Source organism: Eptatretus burgeri, chromosome 1, assembly GCF_056783735.1.
Source record: "Eptatretus burgeri isolate ZD-2024b chromosome 1, Ebu_testis_v1, whole genome shotgun sequence".
Classification (NCBI taxonomy): domain Eukaryota; kingdom Metazoa; phylum Chordata; class Myxini; order Myxiniformes; family Myxinidae; genus Eptatretus; species Eptatretus burgeri.
In genome coordinates, this window is record NC_140961.1 from 34,127,593 (window position 1) to 34,139,785 (window position 12,193).

Below are 12,193 nucleotides of genomic sequence, written 5' to 3' on the forward strand. Positions count from 1 at the left end.
GAATATGACATCATTGTGATGTATCAGGTTTGCGATAAATTATCTGTGCTAATGCCCGGCTTCATTCCCGCAAACAAAATTCAAACAGCTTGCCTAGTTTCGGAGATAATGGTTTAGGTGATTTCCATTGGCGGCGATATTATGACGTGAACTTTTTTTCTCGGAAGAATTTCCAAAATCGGAGATGGTTACTGCCTGCGCGTGGGCTTTCTGCATATACATGGCAAGTTTCACGAAGATCCGATGAAAACTCTGGGTTGTGAAACAAAAAATGTCAAAAAATAGGAATGACGTCATAAAATTGAATGACGTCATCGTGATGTATCATATGTGCGGTAATTCATCTCTGCGAATGCCCTGTTCGATTCCCGCAAACAGAATTCAAAAAGCTTGCCTAGTTTCGGAGATAATTTTTAGGCGATTTCCATTAGCGGAGATATTTTGACGTCACAACTTTTTTTCTTGGAGGAATTTTCAAAATTGGAGATGGTTATTGTCTGCGCAGGGTATTTTTTACAGATAATGTATATGCCAAGTTTCAGGAAGTTTCGATGAAAACTGTAGGCTGTGAAACAAAAAAGTCCACAAGAAGAAGATGAAGAACAACACGTGAGTAAGACTTAGAGATCCTCCACGAGGATCTAAAAATTTTGTCACCGATCTACACAAAAATACCCCACAATGACAAACTCAAAACGTTTTTAGAATTTTTTACAAACTAATTTAAAGTGAAAAGCTTAAATGTTTTGCATCAATAAGTATTCAACCCTGAGTCACTACTTTGTAGAGGTGCCGTTCATAGTGATTACAGCTTCGCGTCTTCTTGGGTATGTCTGTTTCAGCTTTGTACATCTTCATTTGGGGATTTTCTCCCATTCTTCCTTGCAGATTTTCTCGTGTTCTGTCAAGTTTGATGGGGAGCGTCAGTGAACAGCAATCTTCAAGTCTTTCCATAGATTTTCTATGGGATTCAAGTCAGGGCTTTGGCTAGGCCACTCAAGGACTTTCATGTTCTTTTCATGTTCTGAAGCCATTTCAGTGTTGCTTTGGCTGTATGCTTGGGGGTCATTGTCCTGTTGGAATGTAAATCTTCACCACAGTCTAAGGGCTTTTGCACTCTGAAGCAGGTTCTCCTCAAGGATTTGCCTATATTTGGCTCCATTCATTGTTCCCTCTTTCCATACAAGTCTCCCAGTACCTTCCGTTGAAAAGCATCCCCCATAGCATTATGCTGCCACCACCATGCTCAACCTTAGGGATGGTGTTAGATTGGTCATGAGCTGTGCTAGGTTTCCGCCAGACGTAGCATTTTGCATTCAAGCCAGAGTTCAATTTTGATCTCATCAGACCACAGAATTTTTTGCCTCGTGCTCTCTGTCTTTTACGTGCTTTTTTGCAAACTCCAGGCATGCTGTCATGTGCCTTTTTCTCAGGAGTGGCTTCCGTTTGGCCACTCTCGCATAAAGCCGAGATTTGGGAAGTGCTTCAGACTGTTGTCCTTCCAGTAGGTTCTCCTATCTCAGCCAAGGAACTCTGTAGTTCTGTGAGTGGTCATTGGGTTCTTGGTCATCTCCTGACCAAGATCCTTCTTTGCCCAGTTGCTGAGTTTGGGTGGACAGCCAGCTCTAGGAAGAGTCTGGGTAGTTCCATATGCTTTCCATTTCCTAATAATGGAGCTCACTGTGCTCTTGGGAACTTTCAACACTCGAGAAATGGTTTTATACCCTTCCCCAGATCTATGCCTACTCACAATTCTATCTCCGGACACGGACACGTGTTCTACAGACAGTTCCTTGGACTTCATGGTAGAGTTTCTTCTCTGACATGCACCGTCAACTGTGGGACTTCACATAAAAAGTTGTGTTTCTTTCTAAATCATGTCCAATCAAATTGCATTGGCCACAGGTGGACTCCAATCAAGTTGAAGAGACATCTCAAGGATGAACAAAGGAAATTGGATGCACCTGAGCTCAATTCGGAGTGTCATAGCAAATGGGTTGAATACTTATTGATTCAAGACATTTCAGATTTTCATTTGTAAAAATTTCTAAAAACACGTTTTGACTTCGTCATTTTGGAGTATTCTGTGTAGATCGGTGACAATTTTTTTTTAGATTCAAGCGATTTTAAATTCAAGCTGTAACACAACAAAATGTAATAAAAAGTAGAGGGGTATGAATACTTTCTGAAGACACTATGTATTTACAGATGAAAATCATAGGAAAAAAACCCAGGGCTAGCCGAATCTGCACCAAATTTTGCATACGTGCTGGTAGTACCGAGGGTAACACCCCCTCCCCTCCTCCCTGCGGTGGGAGACGACTTGATCATGTTCCTGGAGGGAGCAGGATGGGGTTTTTCATTATATTTGGAAATGTCTTTTGTTTTGCTTTACGTTTCCTGAAAAGTGCTTCGTACATGTATCTACAGTGTGTACATTTCACATCTTTATAACTCACTTTAAACCTTTGAATTAAAAGGGAACTTGTTATTTTGTTTGATTTACTGCTATCCAACCAAAACTGTATCAGCATAAAAGCATCAATAGTCTGAATTTACTTGTACATTTTATATGTCCTTATAGGTGACAGACCAAAATCAACCACAAAGCTCTTCAGTGAGAACCACATTCAGCAAAAAATACCATTAATTAACCCTCACTTTTCTACAGGCTGACCTGACATTTGTTGGCTGCGTGGGCATGCTTGATCCACCGAGGAAAGAGGTTATGGGATCCATCGTGCTCTGTAAAGATGCTGGAATCAAAGTTATCATGATTACAGGAGATAACAAGGTAATTCCTCCTGATTTCTTGGTCTCTGAGACTTCTACAAAATGCTTTCACCCCCACCACTACTTTTATGTTATCAAGTTACATAACTTTCCATTCATTCAGTCATTACAAAAAATCACTTCTCTTGATATTAACACCCTCATCCCAGCATCCTTAATCTTCCATTCTTCATCGTATCTCCTTTTTTGTTCCATTTGATCACCTTCTGGTTTATTTGTTTTTACAAAGGGCACAGCTGTGGCTATCTGCAGGAGGATTGGAATTTTTGGAGAAGACGAGGACGTCACTGGATGTGCATACACAGGCCGAGAGTTTGATGACCTGTCACCAACAGACCAACGGACCGCCTGCAAAAAAGCTCGCTGCTTTGCTAGAGTTGAACCAACACACAAAAGCAAGATTGTGGAGTTCCTGCAGAGCTTCGATGAGATTACAGCCATGGTAACATCTCATTTTCTATAAAATCACTTTTGACACCATTCACATGTTAATCTCTATCCTTGCATATATGTTGATGTAAATATTCTTCATAACTCAAAAAAGTTTTTGCATTTCAGACAGGAGATGGAGTGAATGATGCTCCAGCCCTGAAAAAGGCTGAGATTGGCATTGCCATGGGGTCAGGTACAGCTGTGGCAAAATCTGCCAGTGAGATGGTATTGGCTGATGATAATTTCTCTACCATCGTGGCTGCTGTTGAAGAGGGCAGAGCCATCTACAACAACATGAAACAATTCATTAGATACCTCATCTCCTCAAACGTTGGTGAGGTTGTATGGTAGGTAAACACATAAAAGAAATGATGAGCATACAGTACAGTTTGTATTGGCCTGTTCATACTCCCACCTGAACCCTTGGCTGAGAACATGGAGAACAACAGGTTCAAATCCCAAATATCATGTTTGTCCATTATGTACTAATGTCCTTTAAATTCATGTAAGAGTACACTGATGTCAGTCCTGCAAGTGATTTATGTCCAAGCTTCCCCATGAACTCTATTGTCATAAAGCTGTACTCAATCTACATCATGAAGACCAGAAAATCTAGAGGAATACCTTACTATCTATCCCAAATACCAATGTGATGTCATGAGCCCGATATCTATATGAAAATAAAATGCATCCAAGATGAGCATTTATTATGAACAAAAACAAAAACAAAAAAAACATGTTATAACATATCCACAAAGGAAAGATTTTATTTATTTCATTTGCTTGAACAAGAAATTGTTTGCTTTTGCATTTTATCACTTTCCATCAATCGTCAACTCAATCATTTTTCTTTTGAATCTTCTGCACCCTCTTCCATTTCCAGCATCTTCCTAACAGCTGCTCTTGGATTCCCAGAAGCTCTCATCCCCGTCCAGCTTCTTTGGGTTAACTTGGTCACTGACGGACTACCAGCTACAGCTCTGGGATTCAACCCACCTGATTTGGACATCATGGACAAACAACCTCGCTCTCCCAAGGAAGCCCTAATTTCTGGATGGCTCTTCTTCCGCTATCTTGCCATCGGAGGTTAAATTTTTTATTTACTTTACTTATTACTTTCTAAATATTTGTATCATTACTTAAAATACTCATTGATACTGAGACACATTTATTTTATTCAATTTATCAATTTGATATCCTATAATGAAATTTTGCTCATTTGACTCAAAATTATCTCAAACAGGATATGTTGGTTGTGCCACGGTTAGTGCTGCAGCATGGTGGTTCATGTATGCAGACGATGGGCCCAAGCTTAACTACTATCAACTGGTATGTCAAAAGAGCAATGCCCACTCACCAAAGACACCACACGCAATGCCCATCTTAGTTCCTTTATCTCCATTATTTCTACAATTACATCCCAGAAGCTTCTCCATTTTTTCTTTTCTTTTCCTGAGACAGCAGCAATAGAGAGAGGGGGCAGATAGAGAGAGGAAGAGAGAGAATAGAGATAGACAGTGAAAGAGAGTGCCCCAAAAATCAGCAATAGTGTTGGGTTAGGAAGGGTTAATGGAGGTAATAAGAATCATGGGTTAGGATGGGAGATGACAAGAAGTGATGGTGCACCACCTGTTTAAAGCTGTGGAGGGAAGAGCAAGACGGAAAATCCTCCAGAAGATTCCATAGATGGGAGAAGCGAGGATTAAGAGTTTGGGTGTGCGGTCAGCCTGGATTTTTAAAGTTCAACCAAGAAGGAGTTACTGGAAGAAAATGTGCATCCTGGAAGTACTGGGTACGGTCGGTGGACTGATAGAGCAGAAGGAGCAATGTTGAAGAATAGACGGGAGGAAACAGAGAGAATCGACCTGCTTGCGATGCGAGTCCTACAGACATTGTACTTCGGCCTCGTCACAGGAGATTCCAACAATTTTGAGAGCTTGAGATTCCACATAATCCAGGAGAGACAGATGTGATACTGAAGCGCCAGTCCATAACGGAAAGCAGTACTCCATTGAGATACAGACAAAACCTTGTTAAATGCAAGTAACTTGAATCGATAGAGGATGCCCAATCTTTGGCTAGCTTTGGAGGCCAGCTTTGCTACGTGGTCAGTTGAGGAAAGGTTATTATCATGGCTGATGGTGAGGCCGAGGAGTTCAAGAGCCAACTTCTTCCAGTGGACGACCAAGGAAATAAATTGGTAGGTTCATTTGATGATCATTCTGAAGCGACAGGGTGAGACTGTGATTTTCTAGGATTGAAGGACATGTTCGCTATCAGAACAGTCAGACATTTCCAGATCACCAAAGAGAGACAGCTGTTGTCTACCTAACAGAGGGATTAATCTTTTTAACAACTTTCCAGATCGATTCATTATTCTGCTTCACCAGCCTAACTTCACGTTTTTGTTTTATTTTTGTCTCCTTCCTTGTCTCATTCCTTAACTTTGCTTTTTTTGTCCTTCAATCAGAGCCACTTCACACAGTGTCGGCCAGATGCTGCTGGATTTGAGGATATTGAGGATTGTGAAATTTTTGAATCTCCTGTTCCCATGACCATGGCTCTGTCAGTGCTGGTTACCATTGAGATGTGCAATGCTCTGAACAGGTAACATGATAATCTTGCGCTAAAACTCCTTCTCTCTTGTATAAAGGGGAGTCAAAAAGATTTTCCATTGGAATCAAGAAACACACCCAATGTGCGTCACTAGCTGGAAATGACATAGAAAATGACAAAACATGTGTGCCATTTTACTTCATGGTTAAAGGAAAAAAACAAAAACTACTTTACATCCTTGAATGCCAAGAAACCCTTTTATAGTCCTCCTGACACATATTTATCTTCACCCTCACTCAAATCAGCCTTTCAGAAAATCAATCCCTGGTCAGAATGCCTCCTTGGGTTAACATCTGGCTGCTGAGCTCCATCTGTCTCTCAATGTCCCTCCACTTCCTCATTCTCTACGTTGAACCCCTACCGGTAAGATTTACCTCGGCTACAGCAAACTAAGTTTGCAACAAAGCATCAATTTTGGAGTAACCATAATTGCTATTTGTTTTACCAGCTCGTATTTCAAGTTCGTCCTCTGAACTGGAGCCAGTGGTTCATTGTAGTGAAGATTTCAATTCCCGTCATCCTCATGGATGAGGTCATGAAATTCATCGCTCGGACCTATCTGGAACGTAAGTTTGCTTACATGTTGTACATTCAGCAACAGAAGTTTGGACAACTTGACCTTCACAAAAGCCCTACGCAATATTTGTTTTTCTACATTTTGTAACTTAACAGCGATATTTAAAATGCTATTTCCACAACTTTGCTTAAAATGTGTCCTCAACATTACAACTCAAATTTCATAAAGAGAGTATCCGTCATGGTAAATAAACACAGGATGAAACTAGAGGGGAGCACTCGGTCGAGTGCAAAACCTCCGCCGCCAGTACTGCTAGGTCACTCAAGTGAACCTGATATCCTATTCATTCAATTTGACGTCAACAGTGCTCACAGAGTTATAGTTTGCAACTTTCCCTTTTACTTTTAACTTTTACATCCTCAATTCATTTGTCATAACTAGATTCCTTGAGACAGAAATTGATTTTACATGGGTATATCCACCTGAAGTTCCAAAATCAGCCGCAATTATAATTTTGGCATGTTTTTTTTTTGTTGGAAATCACTTATAACATGTACAAATGCAAAAAAAAAAAAAAAAATCGAAATTTTGTTGAAAAAAATTTGCAAAATTTTTTTTTCTCTAACAATTTTTTTTGGGGCAGGGGGTTGGAAATCACTTAAAACATGTAAAAATGCAAAAAAAAATATAAAAATTCCAATATTTTTTCAAATTGGCCGCCATAGCGGCCATATTGGATTTTGGACCAAGTCCAAAATCTAATGGCATGATTCTTGGACCAGACCTACCCCCCCCCAACCAAGTTTCGTCGAAATCCGTCGAGGAGTTTTTCCATAATACTGTTCACAAACAAACAAAGAAACAGAAAGGGGTGAAAACAGAAACCTCCATCCACATTCGATGGCGGAGGTTAATGAAATGAGGAGACATGAATGAAACCAAAATGAGATCTCATTACATTATCCCCCCCAAAAAATTTCAGTGTTTTGCATTTGTAAAACAAATTACCATAATTAAACAAAATAACCCTTCCCTCTCCCCCCCCCCAAACCTCCAAATCCAGCTCCTCCAGAACACAAGTGAAGAATGAATCAAATCTCCCTGCAGTGGAGATTGGAATGAAGATGGAAATGCTACACGTGTAGAAAAACACTTCTCACCTCATCCCCACACCTCAATGTGTCTTTATCCAGCCTTAGGTGCTGTGTCAAGCATGTTTTAAATATTCTTGTTTAAATATTCCCCGTTTCCCGAGATCTCGATCTCAAACGTCGCTTCTTCTAATCCTCTCTCCAATTCTCTTACTCATTCCCCCAATTACCCCTCTATACCTGGTATTCCCTCAACATCCTTAAGTTATATCTGTGGCTGCCTATTGGTAAATTTGTCTGTAATTTGGACATGAATTGTATGTGATTTAACTTTCCGTGTTGTGTAAATTTGTACCTAACCTTTTGCTTCTTTATCCCCACAAATCTCACTTTAAACATCCCAGTGATTGTGTGTCTGCCTTTAAGTACTGTACGGTTGTGAAAACAAAACAATAATAAAGCATCCATTCGGAAATAATACGAGTCTCTGTGTTCCTAAACTGCAGACACACTTTCCTATTTACACCTCCTCAATCCGTAACCGCTCCGTCAATCATTAGAGCGCTCCTTCCCATTTGTGTTCAACTCGGCAGCCCGGTTCGAACCCCATCACTTAAATTTGTACAATACACAAGCAGAGAGAGTCAGGTTGACAATAAATGAGCAAATGCATGAGCCATATGTAGTGGAAGTTGAAAGTGTTTTTATTGTTTTATGGGGGTTTTTTTTTCTTTTTTTTTTTGGGGCATTTTCATTTTTCTTGCACAACTGGGTTGGTTCTGTCTTAAATTTTTGTGTCATGGGTAGAGTGAAGTCAGAAGCAATAAAATAAAAGGTGCATTAAATAACTAAATAAACTTTTAAATTAAAATAACTTTCCAGCACAATTTTATCAAAGAAAATAAATGAAAATAAATTTGAAATCAAAAGTGATGTCATCCACGTAGACACAAAGAAGCTGAAATGTGCGAGTGTGTGATTGCGTGCGTGTGCCAGATGCATAAACAAAAGCAGCAACAAAAATGACATTCATTAAGAAGTCATATCCTAGCAAAAGATTGTCTTTTTGTGTGCAGGACGAGGAAAGTAGATGGTAAAGCAGCAACATTTGGAAATGGGGATTGGGGAGGTGGGGTAGAAAGGAGAATGACTAAATAGGATGAGGTAGGGGTGGGGTTAAAAATAAAGTAAAATTGGAAGAGGAATGTGGAAACAATGCATAAGGGAAGCGAAGTGAAAAGAGAAACATGGGTAACTATCTGGTAGTTATAAGGGAGAATGAGAAAAGAGAGAAATAATATGAAGAGGGGAAAATAATGAAAGGAGTTGGATGAAAGCCAAACATGAAGGAACAAAAGTAATAGACAAATAACTGAAGGGAATGGAGATAAGCAGATTGGGTGCAGAGTACAACTGTAGACTTTGAAAAAAAAAAAAAAAAACTGATGAAAACCCAGGAATAAAAAAGACCAACGTTGAACAAGAGAAACGAAGGAATGAGAATCAATAACAGGAACAAAGATTGGGAACTTAAATTGAGCAAGTTAATTAAAAGAATGTGTTGGGAAACAAGGAAGGGGTTTGCGAGACAGTCCAAAGGGATGAGGTAAATGTAACGATAACGAAGGAGAGAAGAAAAGAAACCAAAAGGACGGGAACAAAAGCAAAATGGAAATGCAAAGTGCTGGGCAAAAAAAACAATCAGTTGTGTGTGTGGAATCCCATTTGTTGCTGGTGAGCTGAGGGTGGGAAGGCGGGAGAGACAGCAAAGGTAATGAGTGCAATCTTGGGACATGGGAGGCATCATTTTTGTTTGTTCATATGTAACTGTGTGGTTTAGTACAAAATGTAAAAAAACAAAATCTCATTCAACTCCAAAAACTTAAAACATTGACCTTTGGAGCAGGCCTCAACCAAGTTGGTTTATGTTCCTTAAAGGATCTCTTCAAAATGGACTGCTTTCTCTGCTGGAATTGGAATCGCCAAACTTTTCCTCTGATTCTCCTCTGCCACTTACATGGTCTTCTGGACATGTGCTAGAGAACAGGTAAACATCACTGACTGTACTCAAGGAGCGGCTGAGGTGTTGAAGGGTCTGGCAATTATAAAGAGCGTTCTCCATTTTGCAATAATAAATAGATGACTTTGAACTGTTCTGGCTTATGACCTGTGCTCAGACTCAAAAACTCATTCACCTCGTCATGCCATTAGCAAGGTCAGCGCAAAAGAAGAGCTTTGATAATGACCTGCTCTCTCCTTTCAGCACTGCCTACTTCCTTCATATCTCCAGCTTGACTGCTTGATCTCCATGTCATGGTAAAAATGTGTGGAGAGCTCATAACCTTTAAATGGCAAGATTTACATGTTTATTATCTTGCCAAAACAAAGTTTTTGCAAGATATGTTCATCAACTTGTATGTTTTATTTTTTTGTTTTTTTTGTTTGTCTGTAATCACGCTTTAAAAAATTCTGCAGAGCACAGTTATCATTGGAAATTTTTGTAACTTCGCATATCAGAGGCCTATAGAGGTCCCTTTCAGCACATAAAATTTTGAAGGTCAAGGTCAAAGGTCAAGGTCACTTTGTCGCAAATCAGGGGAGTCGACGAAACCCTTATTTTTTGAGTAATTTTGATCGGATCGTCTTCAAACTTCATGGAAATATAGTTCATGGTCTGGCGCTCAGCTGAATAATATTTGGTGGCGATTGGCCTTGACCTTCATGGTTAACGCCTAAGGTCAAACATATTTGACCCCAAGGTCAAATTTTCAAGTTTTAGGAACCATATCGTGTAGTACCTCAAATTGAACACCTCGATGAGTGCTTTCAAGATATGTCAAGCTTGAGACATTATGACGTCATTTGGTGACATTATGAGGCATAAGCATATTTTTCATGGTTACTCTGTAGAACGATTCTCATCGGAATCTCTCGTAGGCAGATATTCCTAAAGGAGTCGCTCCTGGTGGATAGCAGCTCTGTTCACCTCAGTGTGACCTTAAAGAAGTCACACGTGGTCACCTTTTGGCAAGATACGGGTCACCCTGAGGGTGACATTGGTTTATTTCAATGTAAACATGCTTTGCTTTATACAGTACATATTGTTACGTCTGAGGGGGGTATGCATTCAAAGGGTAATTAGGATGTTTAATTCGGTATGCCATGCTGTTCGAGTTGTACCAGGATCTCGATGTAATAAGTAGCGATTCAGTGGTGATAAGTTGTCTAGTAAATGTCCATTGTCACGTAATTAGATAGGGAGATGGGTTAGGGTAAGTGTGTATGCGTAAACCCTTTTAGTATTCCCTGTAGGCTTGCCGTGACGTAACAGGACAGTGCTACGGATGGCTCCGCCCCGTGATCACGATTGGCGGAAGGGACGGCAGAGGGCCAATAAAAGGGCTCGATTGGAAGTGACGAGGACTCGAGTATAAAAAGGTTCTGTTCGGGAAAGGAAGAGGAGGAAGAGTGATAAAAAAAGAAAGTGTCTGGTCGAGGCTGTTTTGTCTCTGAGTGTGCTCTCTGGTTGCGCTGGTTCGTTCCTCGATTCGTCGTGTCTCGTGGCCTTGCTGTGCCTCGTGCCTCACCTCGGTTGGCTCTGGAGTTCTGCTGGCTCGGAGTACGGAACCGAACGGCGGGCGTACCTGCCTCCCTCTCCTGCTCGCATCTTGGCGTCAGAACTGGCTCCCTGGCGGCTGTGAGCGGACTTGGGCCTACACCAGGAGGTCGACACCACCAGGAACAGCACCACGGTGTCTCCTGCCCCTGACGAGCACAACGCCAGCTCGTCCGGCGCCAATCCAGTGACTGTTGCGTCGACACCACGGCCAAGCCTGACCACCAGCTACTGTGTGTGTGTGTGTGTGTGTGTGTGTGTGTGTGTGTGTGTGTGTGTGTGTGTGTGTGTGTGTGTGTGTGTGTGTGTGTGTGTGTGTGTGTGTGTGTGTGTGTACCTAGCGCCTCAGAGGGTTTGAGATTTGTATATCCATTGGAATTGTTTGTGTTTTCCCCACGTCCGAACCCACACCACCAACCCGTCGAATCGCCCCGGATCCCTCCTCTTGCCGAGTCTTATTATTATTTCTGGTTAGAGAAATAAACATTAACTCAGTGAAAAGCGACTCGTGCCACCTTCCTCGTCCCGTTTGCGGTAGAGCGATTAGAACCGCCATGTTTGGGTTATAAATAAATAAACCGCCTCCATCGTTTCGGCTCATTCTCCGTTGGCGGGACTGTTCAAGTCCCGTGGATGGCACAATATTTTACATGTTGTGTTTATTTCTGGCTGTTGCTGACATTCCTCGAAGCCCATGAACCGAAACCCCCTTTTCCCATTGGCCCTTGGTTTCCACTATCGCGGTTTTAACTTTTGCGGCATTTTCCAGGAACATAACCCGCATGATATTTGAGGGTTTACTGTACAGCACTGTATCTCAAAATATTACTGAAGGATTCGGACGAAACTTGGTGGCCAGGTTGAGTGTGAGACAAGGACAAATTTATTCGATTCTGGTGAAGATCTCCATCTGAATCTGGATACTAGAATTTTTTCATTTTGCAAGTGATTCTGCACCATTGAGAGATGGAGTCAAAAATGATATCCAGCATGATATTTCAAAAAAAAAATAAAAAAAATTAAAAACTTGGTTGACGAGTTGGTTAGGTGACAAAAACAATTCAATAACATTATGGTTAAGGTATGGATGTAGATCCAGCCAATCAATGGGCTACAAAACATAAACTG

At 40.9% G+C, this 12,193-nt stretch overlaps 2 protein-coding genes across 4 annotated transcripts in view; one reads left to right on the forward strand and one right to left on the reverse strand.

Moving 5' to 3' along the window:
- Positions 1-7,927, forward strand: part of LOC147034196 (sarcoplasmic/endoplasmic reticulum calcium ATPase 1-like) — a 46,675-nt gene extending 38,748 nt beyond the window's left edge. Inside the window, exons 15-23 of the mRNA XM_085878502.1 lie at positions 2,672-2,794; positions 3,023-3,235; positions 3,352-3,572; positions 4,109-4,311; positions 4,469-4,554; positions 5,696-5,832; positions 6,087-6,204; positions 6,290-6,407; positions 7,422-7,927. Of these exons, the coding sequence (XP_085734628.1) occupies positions 2,672-2,794; positions 3,023-3,235; positions 3,352-3,572; positions 4,109-4,311; positions 4,469-4,554; positions 5,696-5,832; positions 6,087-6,204; positions 6,290-6,407; positions 7,422-7,441 (1,239 nt within the window). The 3' untranslated portion in view covers positions 7,442-7,927. The remainder of the gene's footprint in view (positions 1-2,671; positions 2,795-3,022; positions 3,236-3,351; positions 3,573-4,108; positions 4,312-4,468; positions 4,555-5,695; positions 5,833-6,086; positions 6,205-6,289; positions 6,408-7,421) is intronic.
- Positions 7,928-8,132: 205 nt separating this feature from the next.
- LOC147034197 (uncharacterized) overlaps positions 8,133-12,193 on the reverse strand; it is a 54,443-nt gene continuing 50,382 nt past the window's right edge. For 2 of the 3 annotated variants that reach the window (XM_085878465.1, XM_085878456.1), the window contains one exon: positions 8,133-9,188. In XM_085878465.1, coding sequence (XP_085734591.1) covers positions 8,705-9,188 — 484 coding nt within the window. In that variant the 3' untranslated portion in view covers positions 8,133-8,704. The remainder of the gene's footprint in view (positions 9,189-12,193) is intronic. The other variant, XM_085878480.1, reaches the window with a different exon arrangement.